The following is a 25,185-nucleotide window of genomic DNA, read 5'->3' as shown; positions in this document are numbered from 1 at the left end:
TTCAATGAAAATATACATAATATTTTTTCAGTTACAAAGTACATTTAGACAATACAGACATCTATACAAAGTAGCCTTGTACATAAGAACTGGAAAATGTTGTGCTAGAAGCCGAATTTTTAGGATATTCCTTCATTACTATGCATCTCTGTCTTGTCAGATATTAAAAAAATGCTAAATGACACATTTACTACTTTACATCTATTATGTCATAATACAGGCATACATATATAAAAACTTAAGATACGCAAGTTTTACCTAACTAAGTATATTTTTAAGTAGCAGCAAACAGAAAACATACAGCTATAGAGACATATAATAAGGGTAAAAAAATACTGGTTAAAAAATTACAAATATAAGATCCATTTACTGATAAAAAGACCTTGCTGGTTTGGCTCAGGTCAACTCAAACAAACCAAGTTATGTTATTGATAAAAAAGCTGACTTCACAAGTTTGGTTTGAGCCAAACATAAAAGCAGAAGGAATTATTGAGAATACCTCTCGTTTTATGTTCCGAGACAGTCAATTGTAAGAGATTTGTTTTATTTAAGCCTTTGAAGAGACTCTGAAGTACATCATTATTAAAATGTTCTAGTAACACAGTGAGAATAAAATATCTTTTGAATATTAATATCAGTTTTGTAAACAAGACTTTGTAGCACTTAATACGTGTGAGCAAACAATACAAACATAAGTTTCTAATTAAACCTACATTTATTATTTACTTTACATTAACTTTAATTAATGTTTTCAACCAGTTTCTCACAGAGTTCCTCAGATTAAAAGTAGAAAAACAAGGGTTAACTGAGCCATGTATAGAGTATTATTTTTTAAGACTTGAGTGTTGACAACTAATTAGCATTTAATTAAGCATAAGACTATACGTATATCAGCCAAAATAACAGATAAACACAAAACCAATTACTGTTCAAACATCTGATTTACAAATGCTAAAAATATAAACACACAAGTACCCCACAGCACTATAAAAAAAAGTAGAATAGATGCAACTATTTCAAGACAGTTAATTTTACTTACTACGACGTCAGCTCGACTAAAACAAGCTTACACGTTGTACATCTTAAAACAGATTAAGTTTTTGAAACATCCCGCACATAATACTTTGTAATGGAGTCAGCAAAGTTACCAAATTTCCAAATTACTGGTGATGATTGATACAAATACTTTAAACCTGTCACTTCCTGACGAAAGTTAAAAAAAATATAAAAAATCCATCGAATCTTAAAAATCATTTATGATCACAAATTACCTTTAATCGACAAATGTACTTTAGTTTACAGAACTGTATTCTACAAAAAATTAGATATTTACATTTACAAGGGCTATAATAATTGAACAACAAGTTTTGGTTCATAGACAAAATAGTGAAATACTGAGTTTTGTATACTTTTCTTCAAAACGAAGTGGATTTTATAAATGTTATACCAAATATTCATAATTCTAACATAATCAGTAACACCACCTGTAAGGTGAGAATATTTTATGATTGCTTTTAGGCAAATAAACCAAAGAAAAATAAATATATTTGTAAACGTATCTTTCATGAAGATATTTGTGATCACTGAATACATTTTTAATATCATACAAAACCAGTTTTATTTTTATCACTTCAATTTAAAATAAATTGTTTTGATTCAGACAATACCTGAACTTACAAACTGCAACGTTCACGCTATACAATATAAACATATCGACTTTCTTCAGGTTACTAAAGTATGTTAAAAATACAATTTAAACTTTACTATTTTTAAATAACTGTAGTTTTCGTTTTCTGCGGCGAATTAAAAAAATGAAATAAAGTAATGCCACGAGGATTCCCGATGTCACATATAGAACAACACATAAGCTGACATCAGTGCTACTAAAATATCCAAAGTTCCAACTACCAAGTATTCCATAATCTAGACGATTTTTGTTTATGCCTTTTTTGCTCTCTTGCACTAACACATTATTATCATCCATATCTTTATGTTTTTTTAATAGCATGTGCTCTTCATCAGGTGAGTGAGAAACAATATTTTTTGCACTGTAGAAAGCTGTCAAAAACTGTAAAACAGCTTTTAAGTTCCAGCTAATGCTGTTTTCATCTGACTCTAAATGACATTCAGAACACATTATTTTTGATGGGAATTGGATCTTTGGGTGAGTAGGATCTTCCGTTAAATCCCCTTCTAGTCGTTTATTTGCTCGATTGTGAGCATTCCACAGCCATAAAACAGTGTCATTTGGGTTTTTAAGCTCCTGCTTTAAAGAAGCAGCCATTCGATTAAAGTTTTTTGAACATTCTCGACACGTAAAGAACTTCTGGATGTATCCATTAATAGCATGTAAAACCCAGAATGGGTCTGGGTTTTTACCTGTTCAAATGAAATTAAAGAACACAATTATTGTAAGAAACAAAACAACTAAATTATTTGAATTTTTCACAGTGACAAAGTCTAGTGTCATCATAATTATTAGTCATATGTAATACAATGAGGCCTATTTTGGTAAAACATTACTGTCTAAAAATACACAAATTCATATAATAATACATATACTACAGCTTTTTAATTCAAACTGTTGCAAGGCAGCTAATTACTGGCTTTCATAGCTAAAGTATCCTGAACACCAATAATAAAACAAGTAAAGGTTTTAAACATAAATCTTAAAACACTAAACACTTACATCTGAGAAAGAGCGAGGCTATAAATTTATTTTTCTGAAAATTTCAAAATTTAACTTGAAAATAAAAGCTCTCTCTGAAACAGAAATATAATAAAATTCATTTTTCTCTCCAATAACATTAAAAATACAACTAGACTCTGGCTCGTAAGTTGTGCATTCTTGTCTTCCAATCAACCATATAAAAAATTATCTGAGCATTCTAAAACTGTAGAAAGATGTGGTCCTTTTTCTTACTATAAAACCAAAGGTCTGGTTTCTAAATATGCATTCTTGTCTTTGTAGCTTTGTTTGCAATCAAATTATTCATTCCTCTTACCCTGATAGTGTTTTTCTAATGCTTGTACAGTTAAGACATGAAATAGCATCCAAAGACCACAGGGATAGCCTCGAAAACGAGGCTCACTTCCACTACAACCTCTCCATTCTTTCATCTGTGGGATGTAAATTTCTTCTGTCTTTGAAAAAAAAACCAGATAAATATTTCAGAATATCATTGATATTTTAATTTTAAAACATTAAAGTGTTTGAAATTTATGTTCTGTTCCTTTCATCCAAGATTTTAAATTGTTAGTTAACACTAGTCACCAAGTTTCGTTTCTCCAATCTGGTCTTATTTCCTTAAGTAGTTGCAATCATTTTTATTTTAAATGTGAAACGTTTTATATCCACTGGTCAAACATGTAATAGAATCACTAGAATTCAACATGACAACAATGAACATTACAGTTTGTTTTATTAAAAATATGCTGATCCTTCATAAAATTTGTTATAATTATTGTGTTATTCTGAAAACACAATTCAGTGATTTTTAAAACAACTGAGAAGTTGACTACATAACAGATTTCAATTAATTCTTTTTTTAAAGTGGGAAGCTACAAAAAGAAAACAATTAACACACTATAAAAATGATTATGCTGATTTAAATGGTGTGTAACAACAGTTCGTCAGTGTTGTTACTTTTCTAAGACAAAATCTACTTATGTAGTCTTTAATAGCTGAAACTGATTTAATATTGTTTTATTATAATTGGAGGGAACTCATGTGCTTCGTATACAAAACATTTTTTCTGATTTTAATATTTTGTATTTGAATGCACAAAGTTTATAACATGTAGAGATAGTGCAGTGTATTTAAGGTAATTAAAACAGTTAAGTGACCTTCCTGGACAATTCACATGAGGTCAAGTACATAAAGGTCTGAACAAATCTGATGGTCTTGTGCAAGGTTAAACCTATTCCGGAGCATATGACACCTGTCAAACACCTCTGGTACAAAAGACACTTTGAGCCAAATGTTTTGATGAAAAATGAAAAACTGACTGACTAATCTAGTAAGAAACATCAAATCTGGTGATGTTTTCAAAACCTGGGTCTGAGGACAAGAATTAAAACTCAACAGAGTCATAGTACTGGTAATAGTAATACTACTGGTAATGGTGATACTACTGGTAATAGTAATACTACTGGTAATGGTGATACTACTGGTAACAGTGACAGTACTGGTAATAGTAATAGTACTGGTAATAGTGATAATACTGGTAATAGTGATAGTACTGATAATAGTGATAATACTGGTAACGGTGATAGTACTGGTAACAGTGATAGTACTGATAATAGTGATAGTACTGGTAATAGTAATAGTACTGGTAATAGTGATACTACTGGTAATAGTAATACTACTGGTAATGGTGATACTACTGGTAACAGTGATAGTACTGGTAACGGTGATAGTACTGGTAATAGTAATAGTACTGGTAATAGTGATAGTACTGGTAATAGTGATAGTACTGGTAATAGTAATAGTACTGGTAATGGTGATAGTACTGGTAACAGTGACAGTACTGGTAATAGTAATAGTACTGGTAATAGTGATAATACTGGTAATAGTGATAGTACTGATAATAGTGATAATACTGGTAATAGTGATAGTACTGGTAACAGTGATAGTACTGGTAATAGTAATAGTACTGGTAATAGTGATACTACTGGTAATAGTAATAGTACTGGTAATAGTGATACTACTGGTAATAGTAATAGTACTGGTAATAGTGATAGTACTGGTAACAGTGACAGTACTGGTAACAGTGACAGTACTGGTAATAGTGATACTACTGGTAATAGTAATAGTACTGGTAATAGTGATACTACTGATAATAGTAATAGTACTGGTAATAGTGACAGTACTGTACTGGTAATAGTGATGAGTACTGGTGATAGTACTGATAGTACTACTGGTAATAGTGACAGTACTGGTAATAGTGATAGTACTGGTAATAGTGATAGTACTGGTAATAGTGATAGTACTGGTAATAGTAATAGTACTGGTAATGGTGATAGTACTGGTAACAGTGACAGTACTGGTAATGGTGATAGTACTGGTAATAGTAATAGTACTGGTAATAGTGATAGTACTGGTAACGGTGATAGTACTGGTAATAGTAATAGTACTGGTAATAGGTGATAGTACTGGTAACAGTGACAGTACTGGTAACAGTGATAGTACTGGTAATAGTGATAGTACTGGTAATAGTGATAGTACTGGTAACAGTGACAGTACTGGTAATAGTGATAGTACTGGTAATAGTAATAGTACTGGTAATAGTGATAGTACTGGTAATAGTAATAGTACTGGTAATAGTGATAGTACTGGTAACGGTGATAGTACTGGTAACGGTGACAGTACTGGTAACGGTGATAGTACTGGTAACAGTGATAGTACTGGTAATAGTGATAGTACTGGTAATAGTGATAGTACTGATAATAGTGATAGTACTGATAATAGTGATAGTACTGATAACAGTGATACTACTGGTAATGAGTGATACTACTGGTAATAGTAATAGTACTGGTAACAGTAATAGTACTGATAATGGTAGTGATACTACTGATAACGGTGATAGTACTGGTAATGGTGATAGTACTGGTAACGGTGATAGTACTGATAATAGTGATAGTACTGATAATAGTGATAGTACTGATAACAGTGATACTACTGGTAACGGTGATACTACTGGTGACGGTGATACTACTGGTAATAGTAATAGTACTGGTAACAGTAATAGTACTGATAACGGTGATACTACTGATAACGGTGATAGTACTGGTAACGGTGATAGTACTGGTAACGGTGATAGTACTGATAATAGTGATAGTACTGATAATAGTGATAGTACTGATAACAGTGATAGTACTGGTAACAGTGATAGTACTGATAACGGTGATACTACTGATAACGGTGATAGTACTGGTAATGGTGATAGTACTGGTAATAGTAATAGTACTGATAATAGTGATACTACTGGTAATAGTGATAGTACTGGTAATAGTAATACTACTGGTAACAGTGATAGTACTGGTAATAGTAATACTACTGGTAACGGTGATACTACTGATAACAGTGATAGTACTGGTAACGGTGATAGTACTGATAATAGTGATAATAGTACTGGTAATAGTGATAGTACTGGTAATAGTAATACTACTGATAACGGTGATAGTACTGGTAACGGTGATAGTATTGGTAATAGTGATACTACTGGTAACGGTGATAGTACTGATAATAGTGATACTACTGGTAACGGTGATAGTACTGATAATAGTGATACTACTGGTAACAGTGATAGTACTGGTAATAGTGATAGTACTGGTAACGGTGATAGTACTGGTAATAGTGATAGTACTGGTAACGGTGATAGTACTGGTAACGGTGATAGTACTGGTAATAGTGATACTACTGGTAACGGTGATAGTACTGGTAACGGTGATAGTACTGGTAACAGTGATACTACTGGTAATAGTAATAGTACTGATAATAGTGATAGTACTGGTAATAGTGATAGTACTGATAATAGTGATACTACTGATAATAGTGATAGTACTGGTAACAGTGATAGTACTGGTAATAGTGATAGTACTGATAATAGTGATACTACTGGTAATAGTGATAGTACTGGTAATAGTGATAGTACTGGTAATAGTGATAGTACTGGTAACGGTGATAGTACTGGTAATAGTAATGTGATAGTACTGTAATAACTAACAGTGATAGATGATACTACTGGTAATAGTGATAGTACTGGTAATAGTGATAGTACTGGTAACAGTGATAGTACTGGTAATAGTGATAGTACTGGTAACAGTGATAGTACTGGTAATAGTGATAGTACTGGTAATAGTAATAGTACTGGTAACAGTGATAGTACTGGTAATGCAGTGATACTACTGGTAACGGTGATACTACTGGTAATAGTGATAGTACTGGTAATGATGGTAGCGAGTATAGTACTGGTAATAGTAATAGTACTGGTAACGGTGATAGTACTGATAATAGTGATAGTACTGGTAACGGTGATACTACTGGTAACGGTGATACTACTGGTAACGGTGATAGTACTGGTAACAGTAATAGTACTGATAATAGTGATAGTACTGGTAACGGTGATACTACTGGTAACGGTGATACTACTGGTAACGGTGATAGTACTGGTAACGGTGATACTACTGGTAACGGTGATAGTACTGGTAACGGTGATACTACTGGTAACAGTAATAGTACTGGTAATAGTGATACTACTGGTAACAGTAATAGTACTGATAATAGTGATATTACTGGTAACAGTGATAGTACTGGTAATAGTGATACTACTGGTAACGGTGATACTACTGGTAACAGTGATAGTACTGGTAACAGTAATAGTACTGATAATAGTGATATTACTGGTAACAGTGATAGTACTGGTAACGGTGATAGTACTGGTAACAGTGATAGTACTGGTAACGGTGATACTACTGGTAACAGTAATAGTACTGGTAACGGTGATACTACTGGTAACGGTGATAGTTACTGGTAATAGTGATAGTACTGGTAACAGTGATAGTACTGATAATAGTGATAGTACTGGTAATAGTGATAGTACTGGTAATAGTAATAGTACTGGTAACAGTGATAGTACTGGTAATAGTGATAGTACTGGTAACAGTGATAGTACTGATAATAGTGATAGTACTGGTAACGGTGATACTACTGGTAACGGTGATAGTACTGGTAACGGTAATAGTGATAGTACTGATAATAGTACTGGTAACAGTGATAGTACTGGTAATAGTGATAGTACTGGTAACAGTGATAGTACTGGTAACAGTGATAGTACTGATAATAGTGATAGTACTGGTAATAGTGATAGTACTGGTAATAGTGATAGTACTGGTAATAGTGATAGTACTGGTAACAGTAATAGTACTGATACTGATAATAGTGATATTACTGGTAACAGTGATAGTACTGGTAACGGTGATAGTACTGGTAACGGTGATAGTACTGATAATAGTGATAGTACTGGTAACGGTGATACTACTGGTAACGGTGATACTACTGGTAACGGTGATACTACTGGTAACAGTAATAGTACTGATAATAGTGATATTACTGGTAACAGTGATAGTACTGGTAACGGTGATAGTACTGGTAATAGTGATAGTACTGGTAACAGTAATAGTACTGGTAATAGTAATAGTACTGATAATAGTGATAGTACTGGTAACAGTGATAGTACTGGTAATAGTGATAGTACTGGTAATAGTGATAGTACTGATAATAGTGATAGTACTGGTAATAGTAATAGTACTGGTAATAGTGATAGTACTGGTAATAGTGATAGTACTGGTAATAGTGATAGTACTGATAATAGTGATAGTACTGGTAACAGTGATAGTACTGGTAATAGTGATAGTACTGGTAATAGTGATAGTACTGGTAATAGTGATACTACTGGTAACAGTGATAGTACTGGTAATAGTAATAGTACTGATAACAGTGATAGTACTGATAATAGTGATAGTACTGGTAATAGTGATAGTACTGATAATAGTGATAGTACTGGTAACAGTGATAGTACTGGTAATAGTGATAGTACTGGTAATAGTAATAGTACTGATAATAGTGATAGTACTGGTAATAGTAATAGTACTGATAATAGTGATAGTACTGGTAATAGTGATAGTACTGATAATAGTGATAGTACTGGTAATAGTAATAGTACTGATAATAGTGATGGTACTGATAATAGTGATAGTACTGGTAATAGTGATAGTACTGGTAATAGTGATACTGATAATAGTGATACTGGTAATAGTGATAGTACTGATAATAGTAATAGTACTGATAATAGTGATAGTACTGGTAATAGTGATAGTACTGGTAACGGTGATAGTACTGGTAACAGTGATAGTACTGGTAACAGTAATAGTACTGATAATAGTGATATAGTGATAGTACTGGTAACAGTGATAGTACTGGTAATAGTGATAGTACTGGTAACAGTAATAGTACTGGTAATAGTGATAGTACTGGTAACAGTAATAGTACTGATAATAGTAATAGTACTGGTAACAGTGATAGTACTGGTAATAGTGATAGTACTGGTAACAGTGATAGTACTGGTAACAGTGATAATAGTACTGGTACTGGTAATAGTAATAGTACTGGTAATAATAGTGATAGGGTAACTGGTAATAGTGATAGTACTGGTACTGGTAATAGTAATAGTACTGGTAATAGTGATAGTACTGGTAATAGTGATAGTACTGGTAACAGTGATAGTACTGGTAATAGTGATAGTACTGATAATAGTGATAGTACTGGTAACAGTGATAGTACTGGTAATAGTGATAGTACTGATAATAGTGATGGTACTGATAACAGTGAACAGTGATAGTACTGGTAATAGTGATAGTACTGGTAACAGTATAGTACTGATAATAGTGATAGTACTGGTAACAGTGATAGTACTGGTAACAGTAATAGTACTGAGTAATAGTACTGGTAACAGTGATAGTACTGGTAATAGTGATAGTACTGGTAATAGTGATAGTACTGGTAATAGTGATAGTACTGGTAATAGTGATAGTACTGATAATAGTAATAGTGATAGTACTGGTAATAGTAATAGTACTGATAATAGTGATAGTACTGGTAATAATAGTGATAGTACTGATAATAGTGATACTACTGGTAATAGTGATAGTACTGGTAATAGTGATAATAGTACTGAATAGTAATAGTGATACTGGTAATAGTGATAGTACTGGTAATAGTGATAGTACTGGTAATAGTAATAGTACTGGTAATAGTGATAGTACTGGTAATAGTAATAGTACTGGTAATAGTGATAGTACTGGTAATAGTGATAGTACTGGTAATAGTGATAGTACTGATAATAGTGATAGTACTGGTAATAGTGATAGTACTGGTAATAGTGATAGTACTGGTAATAGTGATAGTACTGGTAAGTGATAGTACTGGTAATAGTGATAGTACTGGTAATAGTGATAGTACTGGTAATAGTGATAGTACTGAAATAGTACTGTAATGATAATGATATAGTACTGATAATAGTGATAGTACTGGTAATAGTGATAGTACTGGTAATAGTGATAGTACTGATAATAGTGATAGTACTGGTAATAGTGATAGTACTGGTAATAGTGATAGTACTGGTAATAGTGATAGTACTGGTAATAGTGATAGTACTGTAACTAACAGTGATGTACTGATAATAGTGATAGTACTGGTAACAGTGATAGTAATAGTGATAGTACTGACTGGTAACAGTGATAGTACTGATAATAGTGATACTGGTAAATAATAGTAATAGTACTGATAATAGTGATAGTACTGATAATAGTAATACTACTGGTAATAGTGATAGTACTGGTAATAGTGATAGTACTGGTAATAGTGATAGTACTGGTAATAGTGATAGTACTGGTAATAGTGATAGTACTGATAATAGTGATAGTACTGGTAATAGTGATAGTACTGGTAATACTAATAGTGATAGTACTGGTAAAGTAGTAGTGATAATAGTGATAGTACTGGTAACAGTGATAGTACTGGTAACAGTGATAATATAATAGTACTGGTAACAGTGATAGTACTGATAATAGTGATAGTACTGGTAATAGTGATAGGTACTGATAATAGTGATAGTACTGTACTGATAATAGTGATAAAGGTACTTACTGGTAATAGTGATGGTACTAGTAATAGTGATAGTACTGATAATAGTGATAGTACTGGTAATAGTGATGAGTAACAGTACTGAATAGTGATAGTACTGGTAATAGTGATAGTACTGATAATAGTGATAGTACTGGTAATAGTGATAGTACTGTAATAGTGATAATAGTGATATAGTACTGTACTGGTAACAGTGATAGTAGTACTGGTAATAGTGATAGTACTGATAATAGTGATAGTACTGATAATAGTACTGGTACTGATAATAGTGATAGTGACTGGTAATAGTGATAGTACTGGTAATAATAGTACTGTAATAGTACTGATGGTAACTGGTGATGGTACTGATAGTGGTAATAGTGTACTGATAATAGTACTGGTAATAGTAATAGTACTGATAATAGTGATAGTACTGGTAATAGTGATGTAATAGTGATAGTACTGATAATAGTGATAGTACTGGTAATAGTGATAAAGTACTGATAATAATAGATGGTACTGATAATAGTGAATAGTACTGATAATAGTAATAGTGATAGTACTGGTAATGAGTGATAACAGTGATAGTACTGGTAACAGTAATAGTACTGGTAATAGTGATAGTACTGGTAATAGTGATAGTACTGATAATAGTGATAGTACTGGTAACAGTGATAGTACTGGTAATAGTGATAGTACTGATAATAGTGATAGTACTGGTAATAGTGATAGTACTGGTAATAGTGATAGTACTGGTAATAGTGATAGTACTGGTAATAGTGATAGTACTGATAATAGTGATAGTACTGATAATAGTGATGGTACTGGTAATAGTGATAGTACTGATAATAGTGATAGTACTGATAATAGTGATAGTACTGAATAATAGTGATAATAGTACTGATAATAGTGATAGATAATAGTACTGATAATAGTGATAGTACTGATAATAGTGATAGTACTGGTAATAGTGATAGTACTGATAATAGTGATAGTACTGGTAATAGTGATAGTACTGGTAATAGTGATAGTACTGATAATAGTGATGGTACTGGTAATAGTGATAGTACTGGTAATAGTGATAGTACTGATAATAGTGATAGTACTGATAATAGTGATAGTACTGGTAATAGTATAGTACTGTACTGGTAATAGTGATAGTACTGGTAATAGTGATGATAGTACTGGTAATAGTGATAGTACTGGTAATAGTGATGGTACTAATAGTGATGAGTACTGGTAATAGTGATAGTACTGGTAATAGTAATAGTACTGATAATAGTGATAGTACTGGTAATAGTGATAGTACTGATAATAGTGATAGTACTGGTAATAGTGATAGTACTGATAATAGTGATAGTACTGATAATAGTGATAGTACTGGTAATAGTGATAGTACTGGTAATAGTGATAGTACTGGTAATAGTAATAGTACTGGTAATAGTGATAGTACTGGTAATAGTGATAGTACTGGTAATAGTGATAGTACTGATAATAGTAATAGTACTGGTAATAGTGATAGTACTAATGTAATAGTGATAGTACTGGTAATGGTGATAGTACTGGTAATAGTGATAGTACTGGTAATAGTAATAGTACTGATAGTGTAAATATCTATAAAGAAACGAAAGAAAAAATCACACACAAAACCTTAAGACATAAACATTGCTGTCCGAGATAGAGTTCTGAGGGGTGTTTGTTGTCCAAGATAGAGCTATGAGGGGTGTTTGTTGTCCGAGATAGAGCTCTGAGGGGTGTTTGTTGTCCGAGATAGAGCTCTGAGGGGTGTTTGTTGTCCGAGATAGAGCTCTGAGGGGTGTTTTTTGTCCGAGATAGAGCTCTGAGGGGTGTTTGTTGTCCCAGATAGAGCTCTGAGGGGTGTTTGTTGTCCAAGATAGAGCTCTGAGGGGTGTTTGTTGTCCCAGATAGAGCTCTGAGGGTTGTTTGTTGTCCGAGATAGAGCTCTGAGGGGTGTTTGTTGTCCGAGATAGAGCTCTGAGGGGTGTTTGTTGTCCGAGTTAGAGCTCTGAGGGGTGTTTGTTGTCCGAGATAGAGCTCTGAGGGGTGTTTGTTGTCCAAGATAGAGCTCTGAGGGGTGTTTGTTGTCCAAGATAGCGTTATGAGGGGTATTAGATCCAATTTACAAATATTTAAATCTACCCCTTCCTCATGCACATGGTGGTGGTGTCTTCTAATTTAATTTTTGCTCAGTTTAAAGAGGTTTAAGAGGCTTCCAACAGACATATTGAGATATCTTCTTTACCTCTCTACTTTTAGTTTAATTTTTGCATAGATTAATTAAGTTTAAAAAGCTCCCCAAACATGCATTACTTTTATTTAAAGCAATACTTATCCTTCCGACATACATTAAGCAAGTTAAAGATAGATTGATTTAAATATCTTAAGATTTTAATCAAATTTTAACATGATCTAGTTCCACCTGAATATCATCCATGTATTTTAGCATATCTTCAACCGAAAGACTGTCAGTTTCTTTGGAAATCGATCGGTACAGTTCTTTCAGAAATCCAATCACATGAGGCTTTCCTGGAAAAAACTGAACAAAATAAAAATCATTAACAATGCACTTTAACCAGTTTTGTCTGTTTCCCAAGTTACCTTTTAGTTCACTGTATATAAACCTTAGATATTGGAAACTGAAGAAGGGATACAAAATATTTAATAACCAAATTTGAAATATTTGGTTAATTTAAGCCACAGATAATGTTTTAAGTTAATTAAAGTAGCAGAAACAATTATATTCAAAAGGTTTTCAATAAGAATAAATAAAACCCTCAAAGTGTTTAGTAACTATTCAATTATTTATATGTTAAAAACTATCTAATAAATAGCTGTTAGAGAAACCATACGTTAACACTTGCAAAAACAAACATCACAATAACTTTTACAGTATTATCTTATCTATTTCTGAAGTTAATTTTATTTTGAATGAAGAAAAGTTTAGAGTGAGTAAGTGCTGAATAAGATTATAAAACTTACTTACAAATGTAAAACAAACTGTCCAAATTAAAGTTCACATATTTATTTATATCAAAATAAAAGGGTCTTTTAAACTTTTAAAACTTACAGACTATATAACATTGTATTGAATTAATACAATGATAAGGATTCTTTCCACCCTTGGAGATTTCTTTTCAAACAAGGAAAAGCACCATTTATTTACAGCAAATGTCTCACTTCCATAGTTTGTAAGAGTTAAGTACATGCTCTCAGAGTCTCAAAGAATTTTAATATGTTAAATATTTCTACCAATGCATAACCAATTAATTACTTATTTTATTCTAATATCTATTAACCGTTTCTGTGATTTCTCCGAGTTAATTCAGGCAAAATTCACATCATCATGTATTATAATGGGCAATCAAAAAATAAAACACTCCAGGTTATTAGCTCATTACCAAAACGAAACCTGACATAAAAGGTGTTAACATATACATACATTCTATTTCTAGACTATAAATACAAATAACAGTTCTTTAAATGAAGATGTACAGACATGTATAACTGTTGTACAAAATCAACCATACCCTACAAATATTTGTGTACTGGCATTCTACTGAAAGACAGAAACCACCCACTAACCCTAAACTATATTTTACATTCGTGCATATAATAACCATGTTACAACCATTGATTTTATGTTCTAAACTAGTAAAAAAAAACACAATTAGAAAATTATGAAACATTCAACATAAACTTTCATTAAATGTAAGTTACAAATAAAATCAACCAAGAAATACACACAAAATACAGAAACATCCTATTGTTAGTGTTAACAACGAATGTAATAGCACAACTACACTGCATTATCATTCACTATATTTGTTGATAAAAACCAGAACTGATAAGTAAAAAATCTCATAAATGTGATAAAAAGTACAAATGGAAAAGCCATAAAACTACCTCTGACTGACATGCTTCAAGATGTACACATACTTCCCACATATTAGTTAAAAATACAATATAAAGAAAAACAGCAATACCCTGCTAATGTATTCAATTAACATTGACCAAATTTAGGTACAAAACTTCTGAGTTCAATCTCCTGTTTCTTATAAGTTATGTATTTAAGTTTTTTGTTTTTCAAAAAGAATCAGAGAAGGTAGCACAAATTAAAACTAAAGAACAAACAAACGTACAAATGATGTTTCCCTCTCATTTTCTCTTGTGGGAGAAATATTAATTTGGGCACAAAAACTAGTAAAAGAGTTTGTTCAAGTTTACAAAATATTTAAAGTTCAGGTTTAATTATATTAAGCTGTCATTTTTCTAATTTTTTTTTTTCCTTTCAAACCAAGGAAGTTTAACTAAGGTTGCAACAAGTTTGATATTCACTGATGAGAAACTGAGAATACTCCAAAGTAAGTTGAAATCCTAACTATTGAAATGTTAATAAATTGTATCTAACTATAAAAATATACATACGGCCCAGCATGGCCAAGCGTGTTAAGGCGTGCAACTCGTAATCTGAGGGTTGCGGGTTCGCATCCCCATCGCGCCAAACATGCTCGCCCTTTCAGCCGTGGGGGCGTTATAATGTGACGGTCAATCCCACTATTCGTTGGTAGAAGAGTAGCCCAAGAGTTGGCAGTGAGTGGTGATGATTAGCTGCCTTCCCTCTAGTCTTACACTTCTAAATTAGGGACAGCTAGCACAGATAGCCCTCGAGTAGCTTTGTGCGAAATTAAAAATAAAAAAAATACATATTTGAATAGAAAACATATTTCACTGATAACTTACTTTACTTAGTGCAGCCAGATATTGTTGTAGTGCTCGTAGTTCCTCCCCTCTAAGGGTTTTATAAATTCCTACTTCTTGCCTTAAGGAATAACTAAGCACATTTTCCAAATCTACCATGTATAGTCTAGAGAGAGAAAAAAAAAGAACAGACAGGTATCTCACGTATCAGTAATATAATATCTATGGTAGCTAATTACTAAGTGTTACAGTACCTTAGAGTTTTCACACCTTCATACAAGGTAAAAATATATTTTTAAAAAGTCACAGTTGTATTTCATTAATTATATAGCTTATCAAACAAAAACCATGGATATAACAACATACAGATCAAGGGATATTTTCAATACAATAAAACCATTTAATACAGTAACTTAAAGTTTTCAATGACATTAAACATCAGTAAAACACACACACAATTCACATGAAAATCAAACAACTTTGTTTTTGTAAAATATATTTACACGCATTAATTCCAGAAAAAAAAAACTATAAAGTAATGTTAGAAACAGTTCAAAAGATTTTAATGTATCCTAAATTTACCAAAACATGCACGTTTTTAAAAAAAGTGATGAAAATTACTTGTCAGAACTATTTCTTATTTTCACAAGGTTAACTGGTTTATCCATATAACCTCCAACAGTCTCTCCATTTTTCGCAATCTCTTTCAAAGCTTTCACAAAGTGTTCTCTGGCATATTTTTCTTCTTTTGCTCTATGTTGAAAAATAATGTTGAGAGGTGAATCAGTAAGCTGTTAAATATGTTCACCACAGCTAACGGTAACAAAACCTCAATATCAAAGTCAAGAGTAACTCAGTAACTCCTCTTTTTTAATGGTGGAAGTGTAAATTTATTCAGACAAATCATTACACAATTTTAAATATTTATAAACAAAAGCTGTATTTTTTCATAGATATTTAAAATTTCCTTTCCTTAGGTGAAAGAAACATTATCATATGAAAGGAAGTAGTAAATATTTTATTAACTGAATTTTTAAAAGTTCAATATTTTAAATTTTATACACTTACCAATTTACAAAGACAGAAAATTAATTAATACAATACTTATTTTCACACAGTTGGTAAAATGTAAAAGGTCAAGTATTCAGTTTTTAAGTAATTTTTTTTTTTTTTTATTAAATCAGGTTTTGGTCAGTATACTCACATGGCAATTAATTTTGAGCCACCCTCCCGAGTCAGCAGGAGAAGAAATGACAAGGAGGGAATTTTTTCTTTCCTCAAAAGCTGAGCCAATAATACTTTGTTATTTAAATCTATACGGAGGATTTTAATATCCTTTTCTGACGACATATCTAAAATAACCTATAAGAATGATAATAACAAATCATGGTGAAGCAACCACGGTTAAAAATGAAAATAACTTAGTAACCTAAAAATTTCTTCTCTTGAACAAGCAAAGAAAACTAATTGTATCAAGTTCAGGCTAACATTCAAATAAAACCTATAAACATTACACAACATTAAAGATATTGACAACAACAACTGTATCAAGTTAATGCCACATGGCCAAATTTGTTTAATTAGTACAGCATGTATCATGAAAACGTTTTTCCCAAAATGTCTGACTGCAGAAGTATATAAATAAATAATAATACTTACTTATTTACTTCTAAGTTTACAAAATTGAAATAAGCATCTCTGCTTAAAATTATATTTATAAGAACTGAATCTTTGTGATGTGAGGATATTTGTTTCTGTTATGACCTATGTAGTTCAACCAGGTACTAAGCTGGTAATTAGTTTACTGGTAATCACATTTGAGGATCAAGACTGGTTGGATGTTTATACAGCTCTTCTATTTTATAGGTAAGTAAATCCATACAGTTCACACTAGCTCAAGTAACACCTGGAGTAAGAAAGGCCCACACAGTATTTTTTTTCATTCTAAGCTATATAGTTAGTTTGTTTCTATCAAAAGGTATTGATGACTTACAAACCTTAATTGTCTTTAATAGTCAGAGTTACATAAAAGAAGAGCAGGATATTTCTAAGTTAATTCATAAATACAAATCTCGTGTTGCCAAGCTGATTCGTGGAATTAGTATCTGATATTTAATAGTTATTTCTCTTTTTTTTTTTTTATCACACATTTTTTTAAACAATAAATATTTGATTATATGTAGACGTCTATGTGAATGAAAAAAAAAACTTGGAAGTTCTGTGTTGAGGGACAAGTTTTAAACAATGCACAGCACATCATAAACCACTATAGTAAAGATTTCCTTGCAGTTCAAAAATATATGGAATTCAACATAGACAAGGTTCATACTAGAAAAAAAAATCAAATACCCATTAAGGTGAGGGTTCCTTACCACGGCACAGAAACTATTAGACTCTACAATTGCTACAATGCTCTCTGGTACTAAATAAGTGATAATTGATACATAAAATACACTTGTATTTCAGTCATTCTGAGTGTTCCTGACAAATATCAGTCAAATTATTCTGTTACCTAGTGTACAATACAAAAATGCATGAATGTTTGTAAAGTTTTGTTAAATTTTGTAAATGATAAAATCATTGGCCGCACCAAAACTACTATATCCTCCGTACCAAATACTATGATCATGAGTGATGATATTGTAAACCATATCTACTGTGCATGTATCTGTACAAAACATGCCAAAAACAATCTCTTGCATAAAACCAGTTTTAATGAACAGTAGATACAGGGAGCCCCAAGTGCAAAAATTAACAGTGTGTCCCCATGTTACAATGTACATGAAATTATATATATATATACACACACACACGATAGAGAAGGAGATTAGAAAAAAATATATATATAACTATTCATCATAAATCAATATATTTATAAACAACTCTTTTCTGTTCATTAAATATACTTCACTAAAAACGTGATTTACAAATGTGAAAGACTTGCAATGCTTACTGCAAGTCTTCCAAATTTTGTGAAGATATACATTCTATATAAAAAAAAGTTAGTAGTGTCAAATCTATAAAAGACCTTAAACAAGAAAAAAGAGGTCACATGGTTGGTCAAACTGACCCAGCCCATGTTGAAAGAGGAAATTTATGACAAGCAAAATGAACTAAATAGGGCTACATTTAATTGGATTTGGGGGTCTCCTTCAATTGGGGACCTGGGTACCTCAACCTGGGACATCAACTTTACATAATCAAAAATGGCTACAACTGAAACATTTCAGAGCATGATTTCAAGCACCTAAGGATAACCAGGAAAGGGAAATCCTGGAGTCTGCTGGGTAAAATAGGTCCATTTACCAAGTAAAACACAGTGTTAAGGGAACCTGGCATACATTTTGTAAAATAATAGTTTTCTTAATACACTTAGTGAGAACCAAAAACCCACAAAAGTTCTGAAAATGTTGAATAGGTAGAGCTTTTCTTATTATTATTACTTTGTACAAGACCAAATCACTTCTCAATATTACTGCACTTGATGATAAAATCTCAACTTTTTTTTACAGACTGCATTGAATTTTTACATTAATAATACCTTACTGGAAGTCAGTAATAAAACTACACTGCTATTAACAAACTTTTAAACTTGTGCAAGGCTTGGAAATGGCTTAAAAAATATTACATGTTATGAAAAACACATGCCATTATTGAAATGTCCCAGCAACCAGTTACAACTTAAAATAACGTTCATGAACATGTGACCTATTTCTTGAATTTCCCACCCTCTAAACTAAACTAAATCTATCAAATAAACTAAAATATAAATAAATACAATAAAAATCTTAAACCTAGCTTTTACCATTCATATAGTTACCAAGCTCACTCTTAAGCTACAAAGAAAAGCAAATTTTCAAACTGTTTTTACCATATATAAAGAATTGTCTATTATCCTATCTATTATAGAATAACAAGTTTTATTACCAAGCTTGTAAAACTTACTTCCTTTCCAACATAAGAAGAAGGTAGTTCAACAAGCAGGAAAACCTGGGTGAATCGTTGAGGAACAGCTTTCCATACATCATCTATAGTTTTTCCACTGTTATATAAAACACCCTTGTATATAATAAACATTGTATCATAATGTACTCAATTACTATTTTGTTAAGAATTTGATTACACATTTCATCAGTTTGTAAAAAAAAATATAAATATATACAAAGCACAAGTTTTTTAAATGTAAACGTGATCTACTGTAGACATTTCTTCACTCACATAAAAGTTTCAGAGCATTTTACTTCAAATGTTGCCTGTATTTTGTACTTCTCCATGAAACTTTATTATAATTTCTTTTTTTTGTAAAGTGCTATAATTATTTTTTTTTATTTTCTCCTTTCACCAACTGTGGAAAAAAATTGGTACTTATGGAAAAATGCTTTATACTTGTGCCTAAAACTGTAAAACAAAGCTGAAAATAAGAAGAGATTCTAAATTAACAGAATTTTTCCACTGTTCGGAAACACTGTTGTAACGAAAAGCTATTTAAATGCTCTATATTATGAACTATTTAATAAAATTCTTCATATGTTTATTTTAACTTCTGAAAGCTAAGGGCTAAAACTTTTATTTGGCTTAAAACAAAAAAGGTTGATTGTTTTGTTATACTTGTATTTCTTCATTAAAAAAAGTTTGGTTGAAGCTTCTTGACGTACACTGAACCCTTTTCATGAAAAGGACTACTAATGATGCTGGTAGAGACTTCAAGGGCTACCAGGCAGACTAAACAAGACACGTTTAGCATATTCAAAATCAATGTTTTTCTAAACTCCGATAATATCTAACCAAGAAACCTGAAAACTCAAACTAGGTGCTACATCAAGTCTATGAAGCATGAAATAGGATTAAATCACTCTGAAATAATTGTGAAAAATATAACAGATCTTACCAACTCTAAATACTTAGACTGTATTTAAATTACAAGTTAACAGTTTCTGAAAGATCAGAATACCAACAACCAATTTTAGTTATCTTACCCAAGTGGAACAAGTGTTGGCCAGTGTTTTGGGGTTGGTAAATCTGACTTCGCAGTAAGAAAATCAATGAGCTGATGTCTAAGTGTTTCTATATTTTCTTTATGATTTGCCTCCATCCCAATGTTGCTTTTATCTACATTGGCCCAAAAATGCTGGGTAAAAACAAGAGAATTTTTTTGTTTTTATCTCAAATGAAGCTGTATTCTGTTTCTAAGCTTACATATATTCTGTATTGGTTACAGATCCTTTAGATCCACAAGAAATGTGTCTACTTTTGATAAAACTATTTTTCAGTGTTATAAGAAAATTAGAGTAATATATACAAATTATACATTTTAAAAATATTTCCAAGACCTTTAACAATTGTCTAAAATTTTAATATTTACAAAAAGCTTAAATATTTTGGAAAATATTTATTTATGATCTCAAAGTTCAAAATTATTGGTTCCAGTAATATCTTTAAACCTAAACCAGTCCCTTACTCTTCTGTTTCAGAATGTTCTTCTTAGTAGAAAATAATGGGTATAATTTGAAATTAAACTCCACTTTTATACATGTTAGGAGGACACGTGTATCCCATAATGTTTTGACATTTTTTTTATGCCTAACTTACTTGTAATTCTTTAATTACTTAAACTGAGTCCTGTATAGAAAGATTCTTTTAACAGTTTTAAATTTGACTGCTATATGTCAAACTATTGTTACTAAATACACAAATCATAGATCTTTCTGATATTTCTCCAAAACTACTGCTACAATATAACAAATGGTTGGTAAAATATTCCTTATATTTTTTGAAATATCAACTACACTTTCTTACAAAAAATCTCTATTTGAAAAAAAAAAGAAAATTCCTCTATTCACCTACACAATGTAGCAGAGCTGTAAACTGGACACACAATTTAATTCTACAAACTTTTACATTAGTTGTTATACTGTCGTAAATCACTTTTACATTAGTTGTTATACTGTCGTAAATCACTTTTACAGCTAATTTTGATAAACATTTGTAGACTCAACTCTCTCGAGTGTAAAATATAAACAGCTTACTCTAATTGAAGGAAATCTGTTAACATCATAATCACGACATAACTTCACATTCTCTTCGTCTGCACAGTTAACAGCAGCAGCACTCACGACATTTTTCCAAGCTGTAAGAAGAGTGTTTTAGATTTTATTCAATAAAAAATGCTAAATGTAATTCAGTATGTTTAGAATCTTCAAGATTGAACCATATAAAAAGTTCACTTTAAGCCTTTTCTGGCCTAGAAATGTAGAAAGGGGCCTAGAGTGTTTCCTAGTCATCAGATCACATACACGAAATAACAAACAGATAAAGAAAATCAAAGTGTCAACAAAATTCTGATTTCATTACATTAACAAAAAAAATCTTTTTCGTGTTTTATCTGTTCCCTATGCCTACCTTTGGATATACTTCTGACATTTATTAGTTTTGTGATTTTGATCTTGTATAACTGATAAAGTAAAGCGAAACTAGTTGTTTTAAAAACTAACATTTAGTTTATATATCTACTTCTTCACAATGTTCAAATAAACAAAACTAGATTTGGAGTCACATTTGATGCAAATTGAATACTATAACAAAAACATCTGATTAAGGATAACAAGAATATATTTTCAACAGCTGCCAGCTGTTAGCAGTTCATAATAGAGATTGCATCATTACACATTGTATAGGTATGTTTTTTTAGCTTATATGACACCCAATCACTTTAAATCTAACCTGTGGTTTATATGAAGTCTCATAATCCAACATACGTACATATGTAATTAGCTGTGTGCAGGCTGTGGATGTAATTTAATAATTACATGACAGGTATGATACATACACCTAGTAATTACTGACTTACTGTTGGAACTGTATTAATGTTACATATCATTTATTTATGCATAAAGTTCCTTCACTTTCAAATATGATGCTATTAACAGGATCACAGTTTGTTTTTTTACCACTGCATGAACAATTTCAGCCATGATACACCAACATCTAGGCCATCTCCTGGAACAGAAATCATTAAGCCATAGTTTAAACGACACAACCAGCCTCAGTTCCAAGCATCAGATTTGCACTCATGATAATGATTGATGGTAAGTGACAAATTGCAGCCAACGTTGTGTAATTGTGGATTTCACAGATGTAAAGCACAGAGTAACCATCCTTGAATCTGGATGTCAGGATTGGCAAGAATTGTTCAAGCAGGAGCTGGTGATAGTAGGTGAAACTGAGGCAAAAATTCTGTAACTGTAAAGTTTATTTAGAAAATATTTTTGTTTCAGATAACATTTGCAGCAGCAATGGCCTACAAGAGTTAGGGTTGTCATAGTGGAGAAAGGTCACATAAGTGTTACGACCCAAACTCAATCAGAAATGGAGGAAGAGGTAAGTTGTATTAATATAATCAATTCATATTTGTCAAATCACACATTTTTGACCTTGTACAATATGCAGCATGTCACTCTAGGAGAAAATCTGACAGCTGCAACAAAATCTTAACTGATCATACTGGGACTAGTAGAGGAGGAGGAATACTGGGACTAGCAGAGGAGAGGAATACTGGGACTAGTAGAGGAGGAGGAATACTGGGACTAGTAGAGAGGAGGAATAGTGGGATTAGTAGAGAGGAGAAATAGTGGGATTAGTAGAGAGGAGGAATACTGGGACTAGTAGAGGAGGAGGAACACTGGGACTAGTAGAGAGGAGGAATACTGGGACTAGTAGAGGAGGAGGAGGAATACTGGGACTAGTAGAGGAGGAGGAGGAACACTGAGACTAGTAGAGGAGGAGGAATACTGGGACTAGTAGAGGAGGAGGAGGAATACTGGGACTAGTAGAGAGGAGGAGGAAAATCTAGAACTAGTAGGAAGGAGGAGGAGGACCAGAAGGAAGAATAGGGACCAGAGGAGGAGGAATACTGGGACTAGTAGAGAGGAGGAATACTGAGACTAGTAGAGGAGGAGGAATACTGGGACTAGTAGAGGAGGAGGAGGAATACTGGGACTAGCAGAGAGGAGGAGGAATACTGGGACTAGAAGAGAGGAGGAGGAATACTGGGACTAGAAGAGGAGGAGGAGGAATACTGGGACTAGAAGAGGAGGAGGAGGAATACTGGGACTAGTAGAGAGGAGGAGGAATACTGGGACTAATAGAGAGGAGGAGGTACTTCGAGAGAAAAGATGACCATACAGGTTCAACTATTAACGTACAGATGGACGTGTTGTGTGCGTGGCTGTCACAGAAGCCAAATCTCAAGACAATGACTTCGTTGTAGAAGATAAGGATCTACTAGGTCTAAAAGCATTGTGTGAAAATGAGATATGTATACAAGGACATCAGTGTAAGTGAAAAACTAACTAGTAAAAAGAATAAACAGGAACAAAATCCGTTGTGTTAATATAGAGATAAATTAGGAAGTAACCTCAGACAACACATGAAAGCCAAACTGGAGACTTGTAGCTTTAGAAAATAATGTCAAAACTGTTAATCACACTATGTCTCAAACCTTAAGCTTGTTTGCTTTTTCTTGGCAAATGCATTTCCACTTTAATCTACTTATGTGAGTATCTTATCTCTATTTTTTTTGAAGATCTCTATTCCCCTTTTAAATTAACAACTTTTAATAGTCTTGTTAAACTGAAGAGAGCAAGACAAATAATACATATTTTACATCTCCATAAAAATATTTAAATGAAGTTACATAAAGGGAAATTTTTTACACATAAATTTTGTATTATGTTACTTGGATTGCAAAAAACAGAACAAAAAACGGTTCATCATCTCAATGTTTTTGCGGTGCACCTTCGCCCTTTTTCAGTTCTATCATTTTATCATACATCCATTAACAATGTAAACATGGATTATCATACCAATAAATCTTTGATCCACTGGTACGTAGTAGTGATATTTACATTACGTTAATTTATGAAATCGCATTACCAAATTATTTGCAATTTATTAGCTTACCTTTAATATCTTTCGCAAATTCTTTCCAAATTGGTGCAAACCTAATACATGCACCGCACCAGCTGTTGTAGAATTCGATTACCCACGCGTTTTCTTTATTCAGAACAGCCTTATCAAAAGTACCAGAATTTAAAGATAAGACATCATCATTATTCGAATACAAATCGGCAGAAATGCAATGAAAACAATATAAGGTAAGATATCCATATAGCAGGAGCTTAAAACAGAAAAGAAACATACTTTAATAATTCAAAAAAAAATGTACGTAATTAAGTTTCAGATTAACCTTCAACCGCTCATACCGCAAAAATCAAAACTCAACACTGATGACGATGGCATCACGGTAGTTTCAACATAGACTGACAGAGACAACCAACTCTTCTGCCACCTATTTACTTGTTTATTAAAAAAGATAATTTAAAACCAATATATTACTCAGTCACAAATATATTGTAAGAAAATTAAAGCAAAATCTGTAAACAAAAAAATTCAGGAAGATCTTTAGAATATTATTACCAAGTTTTGTTTTATTTTATTTTTTATAAATATACTGTTGAGGCTTTTTTTTTTTTTGCTTCTTAGAAGATGTTTCTTTTTTCTCGAACTTTCGAAATTTAACTCATCTAATCTAATCAAAACATTTCCAGAATTGGCTAAGCTAAAAAATATCAATGCAGTAATATGACAAAATTAAATATCTTTAAGGTGTATGATATTCAGGAATTCATGATGTTAGAAAAACACGTAGGTTCAAGAACTGTTAACAGAAGAGAATAAAAACCGCATAACCCAATCGTTTTTGAAGGGTAGACATTTCTTCCCAA

At 32.1% G+C, this 25,185-nt stretch overlaps 1 protein-coding gene across 1 annotated transcript; it reads right to left on the bottom strand.

The window, feature by feature from the left end:
- LOC143247602 (sulfhydryl oxidase 1-like) lies at positions 1–24,717 on the bottom strand. Its single transcript, XM_076495923.1, has 10 exons — positions 24,362–24,717; positions 21,430–21,530; positions 20,380–20,531; positions 19,349–19,445; positions 16,608–16,765; positions 16,025–16,156; positions 15,446–15,569; positions 13,125–13,241; positions 3,006–3,144; positions 1–2,379 (listed from the first exon to the last, which is right to left on the bottom strand). Exons 1-10 carry the CDS (start codon positions 24,597–24,599, stop codon positions 1,754–1,756), a joined length of 1,884 nt encoding a protein of 627 aa, XP_076352038.1. The 5' UTR covers positions 24,600–24,717; the 3' UTR covers positions 1–1,753.
- Positions 24,718–25,185: the final 468 nt, after the last annotated feature.

The sequence above is a fragment of the Tachypleus tridentatus genome, chromosome 3 (genome assembly GCF_004210375.1).
Source record: "Tachypleus tridentatus isolate NWPU-2018 chromosome 3, ASM421037v1, whole genome shotgun sequence".
Classification (NCBI taxonomy): Eukaryota; Metazoa; Arthropoda; class Merostomata; order Xiphosura; family Limulidae; genus Tachypleus; species Tachypleus tridentatus.
The sequence above is the reverse complement of the archived record's forward strand: the minus strand, read 5'-3'. Positions and strand labels throughout refer to the sequence as shown.

Bases quoted from the DNA above. Each gene is read 5' to 3' on its own strand.
- LOC143247602 (XM_076495923.1), bottom strand. From the start codon at position 24,599: ATGTTTCTTTTCTGTTTTAAGCTCCTGCTATATGGATATCTTACCTTA. The intron at 16,766-19,348 runs GTAAGTTTTACA...TCATTCTTATAG, and splicing joins CTTCTTATGTTGGAAAGGAA to GTTATTTTAGATATGTCGTC. The intron at 16,157-16,607 runs GTGAGTATACTG...TTTTCAACATAG, and splicing joins GGCTCAAAATTAATTGCCAT to AGCAAAAGAAGAAAAATATG.